General features: G+C 46.3%; 2 protein-coding genes and 1 long non-coding RNA gene across 6 annotated transcripts; 2 read left to right on the forward strand and 1 right to left on the reverse strand.

Annotated features, from left to right (window-relative positions):
- Positions 1 to 930: 930 nt before the first annotated feature.
- Positions 931 to 11,091, forward strand: LOC116707843 (synaptosomal-associated protein 25-like). 3 transcript variants are annotated; one of them, XM_032545498.1, is made up of 8 exons: positions 931 to 1,118; positions 2,056 to 2,231; positions 2,751 to 2,792; positions 3,367 to 3,415; positions 7,525 to 7,642; positions 9,500 to 9,646; positions 9,805 to 9,949; positions 10,979 to 11,091. In XM_032545498.1, exons 2-8 carry the CDS (start codon positions 2,151 to 2,153, stop codon positions 11,042 to 11,044), a joined length of 648 nt encoding a protein of 215 aa, XP_032401389.1. In that variant the 5' UTR covers positions 931 to 1,118; positions 2,056 to 2,150; the 3' UTR covers positions 11,045 to 11,091. The 3 variants fall into 3 exon arrangements, with proteins under 3 accessions (XP_032401389.1, XP_032401390.1, XP_032401391.1); XM_032545499.1 differs by having other exon boundaries at positions 2,059 to 2,231; XM_032545500.1 differs by lacking the exon at positions 7,525 to 7,642 and adding an exon at positions 8,006 to 8,117 and having other exon boundaries at positions 941 to 1,118.
- LOC116707844 (uncharacterized) lies at positions 2,271 to 12,260 on the reverse strand. Of its 2 annotated transcripts, XR_004336575.1 has the most exons (3): positions 10,917 to 12,260; positions 10,328 to 10,429; positions 2,271 to 2,691 (listed from the first exon to the last, which is right to left on the reverse strand). It is a non-coding gene; the product is annotated as an uncharacterized LOC116707844 (long non-coding RNA). The 2 variants fall into 2 exon arrangements; XR_004336574.1 differs by lacking the exon at positions 2,271 to 2,691 and having other exon boundaries at positions 9,208 to 10,429.
- Positions 12,253 to 20,083, forward strand: LOC116707842 (uncharacterized). Its single transcript, XM_032545497.1, has 7 exons — positions 12,253 to 12,349; positions 14,654 to 14,857; positions 15,833 to 15,927; positions 16,047 to 16,203; positions 16,412 to 16,591; positions 16,902 to 16,949; positions 19,144 to 20,083. The coding sequence occupies exons 2-7, from the start codon at positions 14,671 to 14,673 to the stop codon at positions 19,644 to 19,646; spliced, it is 1,170 nt and encodes a 389-aa protein (XP_032401388.1). The 5' UTR covers positions 12,253 to 12,349; positions 14,654 to 14,670; the 3' UTR covers positions 19,647 to 20,083.
- Positions 20,084 to 20,353: the final 270 nt, after the last annotated feature.

A 20,353-nucleotide genomic window follows, 5' to 3' on the forward strand; every position in this document is an offset into this window, starting at 1 on the left:
TCACCCAGGAGCCGTTTTCAGACTCCAACTCTAAAAACAGCAACTTCTAAATTAAACATGAAAACTTCCACCTGATTTCAACTACATAGGAAAAAATATGCAAAGTTCAGTCTGAGTTATTACCTACAAAATGGTTTTTTTTTAATGAGAAGTGGAATATTTTAATGCTACTTTTTGTCCTACATGTTTGTGATATTTTTATTAGTATTATTTAATACAGAGGTGTTCATATTTAACAGGGATAAACAATGTCAAGCATAAACGTATTATAAACAGTTAACTTCAAGATGCATGTTTTCAGGAACAAATAGCACATGCAAGACACCTTTAAAAATACAGTAAATAAATAAATAAAAATGACTAAAAACAAATATCTACATGTGAAAAGCAGAATTTGTTCTGGTACTGAATACTAATTTTTAATTGACATTTTAACTGAAATTCTAAGGATTTATTTTCCTATGTATTCATTTTTTATTAGATGTTTTTCACTTTTATATTATATAATTATTGTTTTTGTTGTATTTATTTTGTAATAAATACAAAATTTATTTTGTAATATTCTATTCTAAATATGATAACCATATGAATATAATTCATAAAATTATATTTATGAATACATTTGTTATTTTTTTACTGTCTACCAGTGAAAGGGGGATCATCAGCTACATAATAAAAATGATTTATGTCCATGATCAACTACAAACAAGCCATGGCTCCTGCGCATGCGCACAGTGTGAATTTAGTTCAAAAGTGATCAGCAGATGGCGGTAGTGAGGCAGTCAGATTACAGATACAGGTTAAAAACTGATTTAAAACACAAACATTTTATTTGACTTCTTCACTTTTATGAATTTAAACTAAAGATAAATTATATTTTTAAATTTAAGCCAAGAAAATGATTTTATTTTAAATATTTTTCTATTATGTTGGCGTATTTTAGTGTGTGAGGATCCTTTCTGCTGCTGGGGCGTGTTTGCTTGGTGAGGAGGGAGGAGGAAAAGGAGGGTGGGGATGCTGAAGAGGAACAACAGGTGATCGGCAGCAGCTGGCGGCTTCAAGGTGAATATCTGAAGGAAACGAGCAGAAAACAGGAAGACTGGAAGATCTGATAAAAGGTAGGAGAGTTTCTGTCACTTTGACTGGAGGATGAAGGCTGATCAGGGAGGAAGAGGAGCTAAAGGGAAGGATTTCAACTCTGAATGTTTCAGTCAGTTTCATCAACAACATTTATCTCTTCCTGAGTTTAACAGATAAAAAATTAAAACATTTTTACTCCCATCAGAAACCTCTGGTTAGAAAACGAGCAGAGAGACAAGAAGTCAGATAATCTAACCCGTCCAGTCCTGAATGAGACCGAAGCTTCAGAGTCATGACCCTTAATTAACGGAATGGACCATCATCATCCTCATGAAGATGATTAGATCAGATCATTACCCCTCTTCCTCCTCCTGCAAGCAAACTGCTGAGTTTACAGGAAGATGAAGAACCTGGCTGATGAGATTCTGTTTTTAGATTGTTATACAAGAATATTCTGGAAAGATGACAAACTTTTTAATAAAAAAATAATGTGAAAAATACTGTTTCACATTATAAGGTTGTTTAATTCTGAATGAAAAAAATGGGGCTTTAGTGAGACAGAGCGTTTATATGTTTTTATGATTTATGTTAAATATACTGATACACATTATTTTCCAGATTTATTTATTTATAATTATATATCAGACTTTACATAGTCCATAAACAACTTCCCCCTCTTCAAAATAAGAGTATGAATATAAACATCCAAATACTTGAACAATTGATAACAAAAACTTCAACACAGATGTTGATCTTTATTCCACTGAAAGTTTAAAAAACATCCAAGAAAATGAAAGCTTAAGGATTTATCTGAAAAAATTTAATTAGTAGAAGCCAAGTGAGCTAAACGTTTTCAAAGTTACCAAAGAAGCTAAATGCTAAGCTAAAAAGTAGCTCTGCTGTAAGAGCATTAGAAGAAGCATGCCCACCACTGGATGGTGGTTGGATGTAATCTGGACATCTCATTGTGTCCAGCAGGCTCAGCCTCTCCTCTGACCAGCACCTGAAACAGAACCACACCCAGAACCACAACCCAAACCAGAGCCTGAACCAGAACCAGCTGTGGTAAAATGGCGTCCAGCTGTGCTGACCCTCCCGTCCTGACGGAACAGGAGGAGCTACAGAGGAGAGCCAACCAGGTCACAGATGAGGTGATGACATCACTAGTAGCTGAGGAAACCAGATCAAGCTGGTCTGGATTGTTTCTATCAATAATTTTCATATTATCTGTTCATCATAATAATCCATAATCCAGTCTGGGTTTATTCATGTTCTTATTGGAAAACTGGATCTATTCTCCAAAAGTCTAAAAATAACCTGAAGACAGTGCGAGGAGATGCTGTCATGGAGGCATCACAGCAACACCTGGCTCACCTGGTTGCCATAGAGACAACCCTAGGTGAAGTCAGTGGGGGGCGGAGCTAAACTCACACACACACACACTGTGGGTCGTTATTTATCAGCTCCTCAGGGTCTCAGTGGGGACGTCCCCCAGGACAGACAGGATGTTGACAGAGGACAGCCGCCTACTCAGCAGAACCAGCAGCATGTTTAAACACTAGATCAGAACCAAAACCCAGTCGATTCAGATCCAAACCGTCTGCAAAAAACCTGACAAAAACAAAAATAATCTTACATTTTAACTGAGGCAACATTTCTTTATGTTTCAGTCCCTGGAAAGCACCAGACGGATGGTTCAACTGGTGGAAGAGGTGCTCACACACACACACACACCTACACACCACCCCCCCCCCCCCCCCCCCCCCCACACACACACACATACATGGACACACACGCACACACCCCTACACATGCACACACCCCTACACAGCCACACACACGCAGGGCTCTAATATTAATTTTCAGTCTTTAAATAAACAGCCCAAAGGTCTCAGATAATCTGAATTCTGCTTAAACTGAATCAAATGTAGCTGCAACCACATTTTAGTTAATAGGTCAAAAACAATGAAATTATAGATTATTTATATTTTAATAAAAATCGGCAACATTTACAGCTGAAACCAGAAGTTTACATACATCCAATTAATAGTCTTATTTTTTTTCTGTTTAAAGTTGAACGAGAACCAAATTTCTGATTGGTTCAGAAGTTTGGTTCTGGTCAGAATCAGAAGGGTTATTTGCTAAAAGCAAAAATAATGAGAGAAAGAATCTGAAATTTATTTATTAATATATTCTAGATCAGAAGTTCACACCAGAATTTACTGCAGATAATAACTGTTTACTTGATAATGAACAGATAAAGAGTTTTATGTTCTCCCCCTGCAGAGCAAAGACCTGGGGATCAGAACTGTGGTGATGCTGGATGAACAAGGAGGTAAAAACTTCAACTTCATCACAATACTTCACCTTCATCACAAGACTGCACCGGCAGCACAAGACGGCACCGGCAGCACAAGACGGCACCGCAGCACAAGACGGCAACGGGAGGACAAGACGGCACGGCAGCCCAAGACGGCAACGGGAGGACAAGACGGCACCGGCAGCACAAGACGGCAACGGGAGGACAAGACGGCACCGGCAGCACAAGACGGCACCGGCAGCACAAGACGGCACCGGCAGCACAAGACGGCACCGGCAGCACAAGACGGCAACGGGAGGACAAGACGGCACCGGCAGCACAAGACGGCAACGGGAGACAAGACGGCAACGGGAGGACAAGACGGCAACGGGAGGACAAGACGGCACCGGCAGCACAAGACGGCAAGGGGAGGACAAGACGGCAACGGGAGGACAAGACGGCAACGGCAGCACAAGACGGCAACGCCAGCACAAGACGGCACCGGCAGCACAAGACGGCAACGGGAGGACAAGACGGCACCGGCAGCACAAGACGGCAACGGGAGGACAAGACGGCAACGGGAGGACAAGACGGCAACGGCAGCACAAGACGGCAACGCCAGCACAAGACGGCAACGGGAGGACAAGACGGCAACGGGAGGACAAGACGGCACCGGCAGCACAAGACGGCAACGGGAGGACAAGACGGCAACGGGAGGACAAGACGGCAACGGCAGCACAAGACGGCAACGGCAGCACAAGACGGCAACGGGAGGACAAGACGGCAACGGGAGGACAAGACGGCAACGGCAGCACAAGACGGCAACGCCAGCACAAGACGGCAACGGGAGGACAAGACGGCAACGGGAGGACAAGACGGCACCGGCAGCACAAGACGGCAACGGGAGGACAAGACGGCAAGGGGAGGACAAGACGGCAACGGGAGGACAAGACGGCAACGGGAGGACAAGACGGCAAGGGGAGGACAAGACGGCAACGGGAGGACAAGACGGCAACGGCAGCACAAGACGGCAACGGCAGCACAAGACGGCAACGGCAGCACAAGACGGCAACGGGAGGACAAGACGGCAACGGGAGGACAAGACGGCAACGGGAGGACAAGACGGCAACGGCAGCACAAGACGGCAACGGCAGCACAAGACGGCAACGGGAGGACAAGACGGCAACGGGAGGACAAGACGGCAACGGCAGCACAGGACGGCAACGGGAGGACAAGACGGCAACGGGAGGACAAGACGGCACCGGCAGCACAAGACGGCAACGGCAGCACAAGACGGCAACGGCAGCACAAGACGGCAACGGCAGCACAAGACGGCAACGGCAGCACAAGACGGCAACGGGAGGACAAGACGGCACCGGCAGCACAAGACGGCAACGGCAGCACAAGACGGCAACGGGAGGACAAGACGGCAACGGAAGGACAAGCCGGCAACGGGAGCACAAGACGGCAACGGGAGCACAAGACGGCAACGGGAGCACAAGACGGCAACGGGAGCACAAGACGGCAACGGGAGGACAAGACGGCAACGGGAGGACAAGACGGCACCGGCAGCACAAGACGGCAACGGCAGCACAAGACGGCAACGGGAGGACAAGACGGCAACGGGAGGACAAGCCGGCAACGGCAGCACAAGACGGCAACGGAGCACAAGACGGCAACGGGAGCACAAGACGGCAACGGCAGCACAAGACGGCAACGGGAGGACAAGACGGCACCGGCAGCACAAGACGGCAACGCCAGCACAAGCCGGCAACGGGAGCACAAGACGGCAACGGGAGCACAAGACGGCAACGGGAGCACAAGACGGCAACGGCAGCACAAGACGGCAACGGGAGGACAAGCCGGCAACGGGAGCACAAGACGGCAACGGGAGCACAAGACGGCAACGGAGGACAAGCCGGCAACGGGAGCACAAGACGGCAACGGGAGCACAAGACGGCAACGGGAGGACAAGACGGCAAGGGGAGGACAAGACGGCAACGGCAGCACAAGACGGCAACGCCAGCACAAGACGGCAACGGGAGGACAAGACGGCAACGGGAGGACAAGACGGCAACGGCAGCACAAGACGGCAACGGCAGCACAAGACGGCAACGGGAGGACAAGACGGCAACGGGAGGACAAGCCGGCAACGGGAGGACAAGACGGCAACGGCAGCACAAGACGGCAACGCCAGCACAAGACGGCAACGGGAGGACAAGACGGCAACGGGAGGACAAGACGGCACCGGCAGCACAAGACGGCAACGGGAGGACAAGACGGCAAGGGGAGGACAAGACGGCAACGGGAGGACAAGACGGCAACGGGAGGACAAGACGGCAAGGGGAGGACAAGACGGCAACGGGAGGACAAGACGGCAACGGCGGCACAAGACGGCAACGGCAGCACAAGACGGCAACGGGAGGACAAGACGGCAACGGGAGGACAAGACGGCACCGGCAGCACAAGACGGCAACGGCAGCACAAGACGGCAACGGGAGGACAAGACGGCAACGGGAGGACAAGACGGCAACGGCAGCACAGGACGGCAACGGGAGGACAAGACGGCAACGGGAGGACAATACGGCACCGGCAGCACAAGACGGCAACGGCAGCACAAGACGGCAACGGCAGCACAATACTTCAACTTCATCACAATACTTCAACTTTATTACAATACTTCACCTTCATCACAATACTTCAACTTCATCACAATACTTCAACTTTATTACAATACTTCAACTTTATTACAATCCTTCAACTTTATCACAATACTTCAACTTTATCACAATACTTCAACTTTATCACAATACTTGAACTTTATCACAATACTTCAACTTTATCACAATACTTCAACTTCATCACAATACTTCAAATAACTTGGCAACTATTAATGTTTTGCATGGTAATCCTTTGGCATTCAGTGCTTCCTATATGAGAAGCCTTATATTTGCCTAATTTTATGTATTTATTCTATTATGAAAGCTGACACTTTTGTATAATATTTTAATCAAACGTTTCCTTTTTAGGAAAAACAGATGAACAAAACACTGCAAGCAAATCTAGGCCCATAATGATAATTTTTCATTTTGTATAATACTTTTAATCTTCAGCCAGATGCTGCTTCTATGCAGGTATCAGTTATGTTTCTGTGTTTTTGTGATGCACTCTGCTCCTCACCTGTTTGTTGACTGAGGCATGGACTCACCTGTGCGTCCCGTCTCTCCCCATCTCTATTTTGATGTTATGCTATGATTCCATATCCTCACATTTGACTGGCCACAAGACTGCCATGCTAATCAAAACAAAGTTCTGCTGTGAGCAGAGTAATAGAGAGTGAGAGCTAAGCAGCAAGGGCGGAGCCATGTCTCCACCTCTCATGGTGTGCTGCTCACTGCGCTGCTGTGCCGGCTCCGTCTTTCACTACAAAGAGCTGACGCGTTGGCGACCGACCTGTCACTGTTCTGTCATCTCCGATAAAACTACCAGGGCTGTTCAGCTGACGTCACAACAGAGACAACGGAAGCCCAGGGAGTCCGTTGTTGACAAACCTCCATAACCAGCTTTTCCAAAAGTTTGACCTTCATAAACAGCAAATTCTGTGAACTGATAAAATCAGTTTATCGGCTCACCCTAATCCTTTGTTTTACCCATTGGAATGATACAGATGTCAATCCCGATATATCGTACATCCCCAGACTGAATCTAGACTGACTAATATTAATCCAACTGTAGCGGCTAAATGATGTTAAGATCCATCTGGGTGGATGGATGGATGATCAGATGGATGATGGGATGAATGAATGGATGATCAGATGGATGGATGATCAGATGGATGGATGATCTGATGGATGGATGGATGGATGGATGGATGGATGGATGGATGGATGGATGGATGGATGGATGGATGGATGGATGGATGGATGGATGGATGGATGGATGGATGGATGATGGGATGGATGAATCATCAGATGGATGGATGGATGATCGGATGGATGGATGATTAAATGGATGGATGGATCCAGACCAGGAGTCTATCTCCATGGCTCCCCTCTCAAACTCAGATTGACCAGGTCTGACCCTGTCCATGTGGATCTGAACCGAACCGGTCCATGTTTGCTAGTTGAACTTCCTGTTCCTCACAGAGCAGCTGGAGCGGATCGAGGAGGGCATGGACTCCATCAACAGGGACATGAGGGAGGCGGAGAAGAACCTGACGGACATGGCTCAGTGCTGCGGCCTCTGCATATGGCCGCTCAGGAAGTACGGCCGTCTCTGCCGCTTGACCGGCCGGTTGCCTCCTCCTGGTCCCAGCTGCATCAGAAACCACCTGATCTCACGTTAAAATCAGGATTCTCTCATTCAGGATCACTGAACACCAGCCGACTGCAGTCTGATTGGAACCACCAAGTCTCTGAATGTTGATCAGGAGGAAACTTGAGGGAACTGGGCACCAGACTGGAACTACCACTACTAGCACCACCTGCTGGTCCAGACTGGGCCATAGTTATGAGTTCTGCAGCCTTAAGAGTTTAAGTTGCTGTTTTTTCAGTTAATAGTTGCAGCTTCTTTTGACCTTGCTTGGCTCCTTTGTTTCTGTGTTTTCTGCTTCCTCCTTCTCCTCAGAGCAACTGGAGCGGATAGAGGAAGGCTTGGATCAGATCAACTCTGATATGAAGGAGGCAGAGAAAAACCTGACTGACCTGGGGAAGTGCTGCGGCCTCTGCAGCTGTGAGAAGTAGGTGGAGGTGACGCTCCCACTCCCCCCATTCAGTAAACCAGTAGCTAATCAGCTAGCAGGTTCATGTAGCGCTTCTATAGTTCGCTTCGCTTCTAGAGACCCCGCCCTCATTTCTTTGTATTTTCCTTCTAAGCAGCCAGATTTGCTTCTAATCTGTTTCAGTGGTCGATAAAAGTTGTTCTCCAGGATTTCTGAAAGTCATTTAAACTTTTTTATGAACTTCATTGATTCCTTTGGTTCAAGCAACGTGTCACAAAAACACAAGTTGTTTCAATAAAAATACCAAAAGCAACACTGTGTTAAGTTGTTTATCCTCCTGATGGTCCAATAGACCCAGTTCTATTGGAACCTAATAATCTGCTCCACCTCCAGCTGCTGTGGCTCTGAGTCAAACCAACCTGTTCCCCTCCTGGCCTGTGGGGGCGCTGCACCAAGAACCACTGAAGGAAACGACACAAAAACCTCTGAAGACACTGAGAGCAACTTCCTGTTTCACCAGATGGAAACAAGATGGAGGCGTCAGATTTTAGTGTTGGAGGATTTCTCTTTAGTCTTTGGCTAAAGACCAGGCGACATTTCTCCTGCTAGCGCTAGGCTAGCATGTTAGCTTTGGTTGCATCTACCCAGAATGCCCTGCGCTGTAGTCCACTTCCTGCTTTTGGAGTGGTCTCCGGTCTGCTTGGCGTTCACATTCAAACCGGACCAGAGTTCACCTCAACTGAACCCAGACTGAGGTTTGGAGGACCAGAGGTCAGAGGTCGATTAGTAGGCAGATGGACTGGATTTGGATTAAAGTGGTCTGAACTGGGCTAGTGGGAACGATGTAACCTAACATAGAAAATCAGATTTCGGCTCCAAAAAGGGGATTCTCAACCAGCTGCTAGCTGAAAACTTTCTTCTCAAGCATCGACTTCAGGCATTTTGCACCCAATTACCAATAACTGAAGAAATACAGGACACAGTACTTGTTGTTGACCATTTTTTGATTTTGATTTGAAGCAGACTTCTTCTCGTTCAATCGTTCCTCCAGCGGTCACTCCTCTGGAGGAAAAGTCTTCACTCCAGCTGATGCTCCTTTAGGTTATCACCCTATTCTGAATAAATTACTTTTAGTTCTGATTTATCTGGCCAACGTCTTTTATCCACTTTGCCTACTTTAATCCTTGTTTTAAACACATTAGGCTTAATTTCATGGATCGGAAGAAATCAGGTCTGAAACAGGGTCCAGAGAAAAACTCTGACAGGTCTGGAGAACAATGGATCAGATCTGGTGTAACAGGTGGGAAGATATGAAGGAACTGAGTATGCTCAATACCATACCTGACATCAACAACTGTACACAATTAGAGGTCATTGACGAGGTCACTTTCTCCTCTCAGACTGAAAGCCTTCGAGGAGAGCAGGGCGTACAAGGCAGTTTGGGGCGGAGCCTCCAATCAGGATGGGGTAATAGCCAATCAGCCTCCAACGTCTCGGGTCGTCGACCAGCGAGAGCAGATGATGATGAGTGGAGGACACATCCGCAGGTACACAGAGCAGCTAGCGAGGTAGCAGCCTGGTGGGTGTTTGCTTTTATTCTGACAGCCTGGAGGTAATCCAAGCCGTCATTAACTCCCCAAGGCAGCTGCTCAAACATGCAACGTCATCACACATACACACACACACACTGCCTCCTTTGTTTCAGGGTGATGGACGACGCCAGAGAGGATGAGATGGAGGAAAACCTGGCTCACGTGGGGAGCATCGTGGGAAATCTGAAAAGCATGGCTCTGGACATCGGCAATGAGCTGGAGTCACAGAAAGATCAGATCATCCGCATTACGGAGGCGGTATGAAACCTACGACTCCTCAGTGTTAGGATAGAGCTGGAAAATGTTTTTAAAAACACTAACAAACAGGGAATCACCACTCCAGTTAACCCCTACTGATCCCTGGTTCCCTGGCAAGATTTTAAAAACCTGAGAAACTCCACTCATGATGATAGAAATAACAGGTTTGGTCCTACAGTGCTACAGCAAAGACGACACACCGCACGCAGACCAATTTCACTCATCAACATTCAAGAGTCAGACAGGAAATCTCTATAAGCCACTTGAGATCAAATATGAATTCAGAGAAAACAAACATGTCCGAAGGGGAAGAAGCAGTAGCGATTGTTTGTGGACTGAAATTAAAGGAAGGGAAAAAAAGATACAAAGACGTCTCACCGGACTTCCTGGTGCGCCACGGCCATTTTAGTTTCCCCTGCGTGTTTCCATCACCTCGTTTCTGATTCAACAGGCTGTATTATCGCTGGGGACCACCACACTCTGCAATGTCAGGGCAAGACAATCCAACATGTTTAATATCCAGGAGTTTAGATCTGAACGTCTCAATGTTTTTCTTTTTAGACCGGATCACTCTGAATACACGACAGGAAGATCTCTGACGATTATTTTTAAGGCCAATCACAATAATCGGTTCATTCTTAAGATTGGTGGAAGGGAAAATCGGAGCAAAATCGGTCTAAAGTCTAGTCTAGTGTGAACCAGACTTAACTTTCAGGTAGGAATCAGCGGAAAAACTCCACACAAAAGTATTCGCACAGCTTGAACAATTTCTCATTTTGTTCTATTACAGCCACTAACTTCACTATGTTGAACAGACACACTGCATAAGGATGAAGTCAAAGAAAAACGATACAGTATTCAGCCCCCTTTACTCACATACCACAAAACAGTCAATCCAGAAGCAGGAGCGTCAAATTCCCACTGATTCATGAAAAACAGGCAATAAATTTAATAAAAATACCAGTACCGTAGAATATTCCAGACTGTTCTTCCTGTAATGAAGCACCTGTTTTCTGTCTTTGTCTGCAGGCCAACCTGAACGTCTCCCGCATCGACGCCGCCAACCAGAAAGCTAACAACCTCATGAGGCGATAGAACAGACCAGCTGACCTGATTAGAGTCCTGAGCAGACAGCAAAAGAGGAACCTCTGACATTGTTCCTCTTTTCATTTGTTTTGAATTCTTTAGTGGCCAGAAGTGCTTTAATTTGACTGCAGGGTTTTTTTAATCACTTCACTTTCCCCCCTATAAAGCATCTTCAGGTCCCCACAGCAGCACCGCCAACAGCAACCGACACAACCTGATCAGGCTTCATGAGGTTTCCTTATTTGAGGAAATAAATTTTTTTTTCTGTTTAGAACATCATAGAAACAGGAACAGCTGCTGATATTCCCAGAAACCAGTCCACTTACCAGTTTGGCCAGTACTGGTCAACCCTCCCCCTCCTCAGCTCTTTCTACCGCCTCTCATGTTCCTGACTGGCTGGAAACACGTGTGCCATGGCGCCCTCTTCCGGGGTTGTCGGGCATTGCGCCCAGGAGGTAAACACGCGTTTGTTCTCAGAGAAAGATCACTGGGGCCCCCAAGCGGCCGAACATGGAACTGCTCCTTGCCGGCCACTCCATCTTCTTTCCTCCCCATGCATCTTCTGAAATGGAGGTGGAACAACGAAGCGCTCCACATTAACGAGTCATCTAAGGAAAACCAAACGAGTCACCAAAAGAAAATACTAAAAAGTAGAATATTATTATTACTTGAAATATTAAATGTTTAATTGTTCGGTTGTATCAGAAACAATGGGCGACTTCTTTTTTTCATGTTGTGTTTTTATTTGTTTTTATAATGAATTTAGGATTGTAGGGTTAAAATGAAAGGATGCTTTATTCGTTCAGAATTAGAAAACAAAAATCCTACTAATGTCTTTCATTAAACCCACAAAATGTAATGAATTCGACATGAATATGTTTGATTTCAACTCTGCAAACCTCTATAACTCTACCCATATTTTCTGATATTTATGCTTACAGTAATGTTTATCCATCTTTGTTGCTTTGATTCGTTTCCCTCATATTGACAATTAGTTGTACTGTCACCCATGCATGACGTCATTTAAAGACAACTTTATCTCAGACTCACTTCAGACAAAGAAAGCTAATTGTGATGTTCTGTAACTAGAATAAAACAAGTTCTCCGCTGAAATAGTTCAGTTTTCATTTTGTGTGGAAATGAAGTGGTTGGTGTAAACAGTTTCCAGGCCAGCAGGGGGCGCGCAGCTGGAGCAAAAATGTTGCGCGTTTAAGGAAAGGAAAAAAACGAGTGCGGAGTCTGCGCAACGAAGTTTCGGGAGAACCGCAGAGAAAGAAGGAGGAGGAGGAGAACAGCGCCATTTTTATTTTACTGGTAATTATTTTTCGACTCATTCCGCTTCACATCAGCGCTGCGTGGCGTCATTATTTACCCGAAACAACCAGCTGAAGTTCAGCTTCCGCGACAGGAATGGTGAAAATGCGAAAGCAGAAGGAAAAACCAGCAGCGTTTTGTCCTCCATGTCTGACACCGAGAGCCGCGATTAACCCTCCGAGCGACGCCGGAAAACAGAGCCCAGACTGGCCGGAACATTCCAGATAAAGACCGGGTCCACACCGAGACCATCACGAGTTGTTCTCCGCCCGAAAAACGCTTTTAACCGGCGCAGATTAGCGGAGAGTCTGACTGCAGCAGCCCGACTCGACCATCAGGGAGGAGAGGCTGAACAAAGACCCGCAGCACCGCTGCTGATTGGCTCACAGCGGACACGTGACCGGCGCAACGGTCGTTTTAAATCAGATAAATTAGCACGTTAACAAATACGCAAACTGTTTCTTCCGCATTTAACACGACCGTCTGGCAGAGTAGCAACACTTTCAGCAATAATTCATATTTCAATATAGCCTGAGTAGATTTAAATACCTTTTATTATTCAAATTATGCGAAAATTAAGACAATAACAACAAGCTGAAGTTATTTACTAGTTATTTATAACTGACGTTATTTATTACATTTACATTCACAATGTCTGTAACATGTGGGCCAAATGTAAATATTACCAATATTGACATATTACAATGAACATTTTCAAAATCAAGCTTTCAACAAGATATTTTGGTTTTGCTTTCTACTTTTTTTTTCAAAACAAGTCATATTTATTCATTGAATGATTTACAAATAAACATGAAAAAGAGTGAAGAAATATAACAAAATGTTTACCTTTTTCTGAAGTTTGGATAAATCTGAATCCCCTAAAAATACTTCTAATAGTCCTTAATTCAGCTAAAAAGTTCAGTTCAATTCTGCAGAAAATCAAACTTTGTTCATCCAGGCAAGTGTGAAACGCTACAAGTGAAGTCATTATAAAAGAAACTCACCGTACATCTATATAACGGAAAGCCGTTAAGCTTTTATAGGACCAGCTGCCCCCGTTATGCTGCCCCCTGGTGGAGTTTTCAGCTACTTCCATATCAATATATATTTATTCGCTCTGCTTCCAAACATAAAAGCAAGCAGATGAAAATATCTTTGTATGTTTTCTTTTGGATGATAATGAACTGCAGCACCTCAGGAAACTGAAGCAGCAGGTTTTCTGCTGCATCGCAACTTTTTAAAAATGATAAGGATGAGTTTTGTGATTTAAACAGTTTATCATTGTTCAGACTCACCTACGGTAACTTACAGATTTGAAGGGGAATTCTGCTTAATGTTTGCTTGTTGTCTTCATGCAGATTAGCATTAAAATAAAATACAGAGACCTTACATTGAGGTCAAATATGCAGCATAAGAAAATCTACAGAAACCCATTCAATAAATGAGAATATTAATAAGAAGTCTATTTATTTCAGCAACTTTATCACTAAGTGAAAACACTATATGGGTTAGTTACACACAGACTGATGTTTTCCAGTCGTTATTTCTGTTTTCTGCTTCCAGTTAATGAACATCCGTCCATTTTCTTCCACCCTTGTCCCTGGTGGGTCAGGAGGTGCTGGTGCGAGAAACGGGGTCACCTGGACAGGTCGCCAGTCTGTTGCAGGGCAACACAGAGACAGACAGGACAAACAACCATGCACACACACACACACACACACACACACACACACACACACACACGTTTGCGCGGCTATCTTTGTGGGGACTTTCCACTGACTTCCATTCATTTCTACAGCCTAAACCCTAACTCTAACCAAAACTCAATTCACACTGTAGTCCTAAATCTGACCCCTGGCCCAAAAACAGCGTTTCCCCTTGTGGGGACCAGGCTTCGGTCCCCACAAAGAGCAGTGGGTCCCCACAACGTAGTATATGTCAGGAAAAAGGTCCCCACCAGGTATTAGAAACAAATGCACACACACACACACACTCACACCTAGGGGGAATTTAGAGAGACCAGTTAACCTGACAGTCATGTTTCTGGACTGTGGGAGGAAGCTGGAGAACGGGAGAGAACCCACCATGCCCAGGGAGAACATTCAAACTCCATACAGAAAGACTCTGGGACGGGAATCGAACCCAGGACCTTCTTGCTGCAAGGCAACAGTGCTACCCACTGTTCCACTGTGCAGCCCGGTTAATGGAAAACTTAACTGGGCTGTATGAAAAACTTCATGAGTCTGTTGGGAGCAGCGACGGATCTGGAGCAGCTCAGTAATGTCCCCCCTGTCCTCCCTGCAGGTCTGGGCCCGGTTCTGATGGATTTCCCAGAGGATCAGAAGATGGCGGCGCCCGGCAGCGGCGGCGACGCGGCGTGGGGCGAAGACGAGGAAGACGCCGTCCATGGAGGAGTGAAGGAAGCTTTCCGGTCCAAACCCCGGTTCTCCTACACGGAGGTGAAACTGCTGCTGGATGAGGTGAAGAAGAACAGACACATCCTGCTCAGTGAGTCGTCTGTCTCGCCGTCTCCATGGCAACCACATCAGAACCTGTGCAGTGATGCTGTTAGCAACGTTTCTGTCTCCTCCTGAATATCTTAGCTTCCTGAGTCATTCAGATTTCCATTTAGTAAAAAATGATTCATAACAAAAACACAATTTTTGTTTGAATCCCTGAAAAATCCCCCAGAGCTCCAATCGGAGCTGCTGGACGTGGACCAGCAGGGCCACCGTACCGCTCAGAAGGCCTCATGGACTAAACATGACGCTTTTCATCTCAAACCTTAGTTGGTTTTTATGACATAAATAAACATGAAGCAGAACAAAAATTAAACATTTGACCATTTTCTACAAATAAAGATCTGCTTCTGAGTCTGAGCTTCTGCTGCAAAACTTTTAACCCCAAATTATTCATGCCCTGAATTTAAATGACTTTCATTCAAAGCTAGCCACAAATAATAAATGGATCTTTCTCTAGTTCATTAAAGTATAAGTATTTGTAGTCAGTTCCTCCGGTATTTAACAATCATTTCTGTAATTTGTGGAGCTGCTTTAGAAATATTTCTGGTATTTTCGAGATTGCCTCGGGGAGAACAGATTTGATCCATCAGGACATCAGGAGAGAAATACCGCCACCTGTAGGTGGGAGTGAGCATCACTTCAACACAATGTTTTGATCATTTTTCCAATAAAGTCACAGTTATTGCTGATTTCTACGTAAACTGGAGGGAGAGTTTAGGCTGATCTGGAGCTCCGCCCACCGACCCGACTGGCTCAGAGGAAACATGGCGGCACATCAAAACACAGCCAGAATCTGCTGGGGGTATGAATATTTCTGGGCCTGGCTGAAACTGAAACAGTCAGACTGGAGCGAGAGATTCAGCTCTGGGCTTTGACTAGGCCATTCTAGCCCATTGGATCAAGGCTTTATTTGTGCAGTTCATGATCATCATCATCCTCATCCTGAGTGTTTTTTTTCCAGAGAAGTTTAACCGCGGCGTGTCGGTGGACGCCAAGAAGCAGAAGTGGACCGAGATCACGGATCGGATCAACGGGCTGGGAGAGAACCACCGAGAGGTCGGTCCCTCTGTCCTCCTCATCCCCCTTTGTCTCCCTTTCTTCATCCGTCCTCCTCCGTCCCTCTGGGCCAATCACAGCCCGCCTTCGTCTTATCGCTCCCTCTTCGTTCCTCTCAGACGCGGCAGATCATGAAGAAGTGGGCGGACCTGAAGTGCGACGGGAAGCGGCGGCTGCTGGCCCTGCGGGGCCCCAACGGCTCCAACCTGAGGAAGAAGCGTCTGGGCCCGGTGGAGCGGATGGTGCATCGCATCCTGATGATGAGTCCTTCTAGAGGTCAGCAGCCATGTCTCCTTCTGCTTGCCCTCTGTCCTCCAGATCTTCAGCCTGAGTAGATCTGGTCTCAGCTAAGATTTGTGTCAGATCATTTTTGGCGACCTGCCGTCCCGTTTGTGGTTTGTCCGCTCTGGGCTGCCGCAGAACCAACATGGCCGTGCCTGCCGGCCCGGTCTTTTACCAGCTGCTGTCGTGTTCGGGTCCCCAGATGGCGGCAGCGACCAGGACTGGAGTCCTGCCGAGGACTTTTCCAAGTCGCTCCAGACGGGTCCGCTGATGCAGCCGCCGGCGCCGTATTCCTACCTGAACCTGAACGAGAACTCCGGTTCCCATGGCGACGGCCTGTCCTTCGACATGTCGCCTCTGTCCTCGCCGGAGAACGAACCCGGTGAGCAGATTAAAGCCCTACGCTTTAAAAATGGCGGTAAAAGTAGGCAGAGATTAATTTCTACAACATTTGTGTCTTTAATGTTCCAATCAATTTATTGTACCATAAACACATCCCTAATAATTACCATAACTGATGCACCTGGGGGCGGGGCCACACACACAGTGAGAACGTCCCTGAAGGTAAAGGTGTAACTCAAGTCCAGCATGTGTGGGGTCTGCAGAGCTGCTAGCTGGCTCCCTGACCTTTGACCTGTGCAGCTCCTGGGTGGAGTTACTTCCTCCGCTGACCTGATGTTGTTGTTTCGCAGACGAGCTGATCCACTCCTCCTCCGAGTTCGAGCAGGCCGATGATGAAGGTAAGATGGCGATGATGATGATGATGATGAAGGATTCAGTCTTCTGCTGGTTCTGCTGGGTCTGGACCAGGGCCGGGTTTCAAACATCCAGTAATCGATTTGAATCGATTTTCATTTGAATGGCCCGACATGAATTCATTAACGCTTTAAATCGATCCTTTTAATGCGCCTTTTACCCATAATTCCTCACCAGTACCGTAACAAAGCAAAATGGCAGAAACTTTGAAAGCCAACAAAGTGAAGACAGCAACCAACTGGATGAGAGCCAGACGGTTAGCAGGCTTTGCTACATGGAGGTGGAACAGGGTTTCTGCGCGGCAGAGAAATGTAGTCAAATTAAATGAGCTCAAATTAAGGCCAGTAAAAGGTAGTAAAAAGTAACTAAAGGTAGTAAATTTTTCACCATCCGTTCCAAATATTTTTAATTTTCCATTGATGCTCACTTATTGTGTTAAGTTTGTTTTACTAAAATCTGTATAAAAATGATAACTACGGTTCTGGCAGGACCTGAGCTGTCACTGATGGACTCCAAGCTGCGTAGTGTTGGACCCGCCTAACGTGTTGAGACTAGCCAGTCATTTTGCGCTTCGCCAGGGGAAAATATAAGTTTTCCCGCGTCGGGAGCTGCAGACAGGCAGCGGACCTGCTGACTCTAAAGCTCAGAGCTGAGCTGCTCTGAACACCGCAGCAGCTAAAGTAAGTAAAATCACAAAAGCTGCAGTGTGAACAAAGTCAATAGTTAAGATTCCACTGCAAATGTAGGAAACATGTTAGAACAAGTTTATCATTCATTATTAGCTGATACCATTTAGACACGTTTCATGTTATTGTTTACATCCAGAAATTTTGCAAAGGCAAAAAGACGATTCTTCTCCTTGCCGTCTGGAGCCGGTAGAACGGTTCCGGTAGAACGGTTCCGGTAGAACGGTTCCGGTAACTAAATGAAACCTTCTAATTTAGAGCAGTGCGCCGCAGCAAAGGGAAAATAACTCAGAAAAACCGTCAAAGAACAACTCAAAACCACTCGTATCCCCTCCTCCCTCACTTTCTCTGTCGGCTAGCTACACGCAGACTCGTTGCCATGGCAATAAACCAACAGCTATATGCATGAGGATCCATCACCATAAAACCCGCAAACGTTTCCCGCACAAAGGGCAACACATTCAGTCCTCAACAGTTTCCTGTTTCCAGGCTGGATGTTGTTTTAGATTGTTAGATGATCTGAACTCAGCGCTGGTTGATCAGCTCATTTAAACTGCTGCTCTAATGGTGACCATGATCTGACACACTGTGTGTGTCGGTCGGTCGCCTCGCTGCACATGGACATTTGTTTATTAAACTGTTCAATGACCTGTGAAATATGACACCTTGAACCTTGTTATCGAGTTGTTCTAGTTTGACGATTAGTAGCAAACTAATAATCCGAGAATAAAACATCAGCTTGTGAAATTAGAATGTCATTGCATTTTACTGATATTCTTTAAAAGAACAAATATCCTGAGTCTTATGGATTTAGGATAAGCACTAAAAATAGTGCTTCCTGTTTTTGACATGTGAGGTTTTGGTCTAGTTAAAGTCACAGTTAGACCTTCAAGTAAGTGAGATAAAGTTTTACATGAGCCGTCATTTTACATGGTCAGTGAACCGACTGCAGATTCTCACAGATTATCAATCTATAAAAGGTTTGACCCTAACCGATTTCGATTTTAGCCAGTGAAATTTTTTTTGATTGAAATGTCGTTAAATATAGGAAGAAAGTCTCTGTTGGTCACAGTGAGGTCACTACTGATGACTACAGGCTTGCAGACCTGACCTGGTGGGTCGGTCGGTCAGTCAGACCCCTCACTGCAGATTAGAAGAGGACAGAGATGATTTATAGATCTTTGTTAAGTAGAAACGATCAGAGGATGAGATCAGCTTCACGTAAATATCCACCCATCTCCCATCTCAAAAATTTAGAAAATCGGTGCGAAATTGGCTCAATTTTGTGTTGGTTCTGTGAACATTCCACTGCAATTGTGTTCTGAAGGTTCCGGACCTCAGGCCCGGCAGAAGGTTCTGAAGGTTCCGGACCTCAAGCCCAGCTGAAGGTTCTGAAGGTTCCGGACCTAAGGCCCAGCAGAAGGTTCTGAAGGTTCCGGACCACAGGCCCGGCTGAAGGTTCTGATCCTCAGTGCCCCCCTCTCTCCTCCAGGTCCGTCCTCCCAGGACGTCAAGCAGAGGATCAGACCCGTCTTCACGTACTCCAGGACTCACCAGAACCAGAACCAGAAGTCCTGCAGCCTCCCTCCAGGGGGCGTCGCTCCCTCCTCCTCCTCCTCTTCGTCGGCAGTGGCCGGTGGCCCGCCGCCCGCCCCGTCGCTCCCGTCCCGGCCGTCCCCGTCCCGGCTGTCCTCCCAGAGCCTCCAGCAGCAGCGCGCGGGCCGTCTGCTGCTGGGCTCGGTGTCGCGCTCCCTGGAGGTTCTGACCCGGTCCGTCCAGCTGCTGGTGGAGAACCAGCAGGAGTTCGTCCAGGAGTCGCTGCAGCTGCAGAGGGACGCCGTGGACGTCCTCAGAGACTTCTCTGAGACTGCGCTGCGAATGCTGAGGGACAAAACCAGCAGCGGACCGCCCGGACTGGACCAGAACCCACAGCAGAACCACCAGCAGAATCCTCCTACCGGGTCCCAGCAGCAACATCCAGCCTCACGGTTCTGACCCTCCTAGTGCCCATCTGACCAGAACCGGAACACAGGACACGCTGACCTGCTGCAGGGCTGGAACCAGGTTCTGACCCAGTCGGTGCCGTTGGTTCTGATCCGGTCGGTTCCGGCTCTTTATTTATTGACATCCTGCTCAGGTTGTCCTCACGTTGGCAGCAGGACAAATGGAGAAAAACTCCCAATTATTTTGATTTTTCAATCAACTCACTTTATTTTAAGTTGTCAACATTAAACACAGGAAACAAAAACATAACAATAAACAAACTCATAATTTACCAAAAAAGGAAATTTAATTTAAAAAGGAACAGGCTGAAGCCAAAGCTTGTACTCGCCTACCACTACTGAAATGGTTTTTTACGCTCATTTGCTACAGAAACAGACTAAAAATATGATTGAAAATAAAATATTCATAATTTCAACAAAACCTTGAAACCTTGAGTTTCCAGTTTATAAATTTACAGCAAAAATTAACAGCAAACTTTGGTAGGAATGTGAAAAAATACACATTTATCATGAATAATAAATTAAAGATGAGATTCTTCAGAATCTGTCCTCCAAAATGGCCACTCTTTCTCCCAGGGTTCATCAGGAGGGGCGAGGGGAGCTGGGCTCCATGCAGCCTGGACCTCAGCTCCACTGAACACCTGCTGCTCAGCTGATGCAAGTCCACCTCTCTGCAGCAAACAGGAAGGGCGGAACGGA

Source organism: Xiphophorus hellerii, chromosome 18 (genome assembly GCF_003331165.1).
Source record: "Xiphophorus hellerii strain 12219 chromosome 18, Xiphophorus_hellerii-4.1, whole genome shotgun sequence".
Lineage (NCBI taxonomy): Eukaryota > Metazoa > Chordata > Actinopteri > Cyprinodontiformes > Poeciliidae > Xiphophorus > Xiphophorus hellerii.

What these genes read in the sequence shown, in the direction of transcription:
- LOC116707843 (XM_032545498.1), top strand. Translation starts at nt 2,151, where the DNA reads ATGGCGTCCAGCTGTGCTGACCCTCCCGTCCTGACGGAACAGGAGGAG. An exon ending in CCAACCAGGTCACAGATGAG is followed by an intron (nt 2,232 to 2,750) that starts GTGATGACATCA and finishes TTTATGTTTCAG; the next exon opens with TCCCTGGAAAGCACCAGACG. An exon ending in TGGTTCAACTGGTGGAAGAG is followed by an intron (nt 2,793 to 3,366) that starts GTGCTCACACAC and finishes CTCCCCCTGCAG; the next exon opens with AGCAAAGACCTGGGGATCAG.
- LOC116707842 (XM_032545497.1), top strand. Translation starts at nt 14,671, where the DNA reads ATGGATTTCCCAGAGGATCAGAAGATGGCGGCGCCCGGCAGCGGCGGC. An exon ending in GAACAGACACATCCTGCTCA is followed by an intron (nt 14,858 to 15,832) that starts GTGAGTCGTCTG and finishes TTTTTTTTCCAG; the next exon opens with AGAAGTTTAACCGCGGCGTG. An exon ending in GATGATGAGTCCTTCTAGAG is followed by an intron (nt 16,204 to 16,411) that starts GTCAGCAGCCAT and finishes TCGGGTCCCCAG; the next exon opens with ATGGCGGCAGCGACCAGGAC.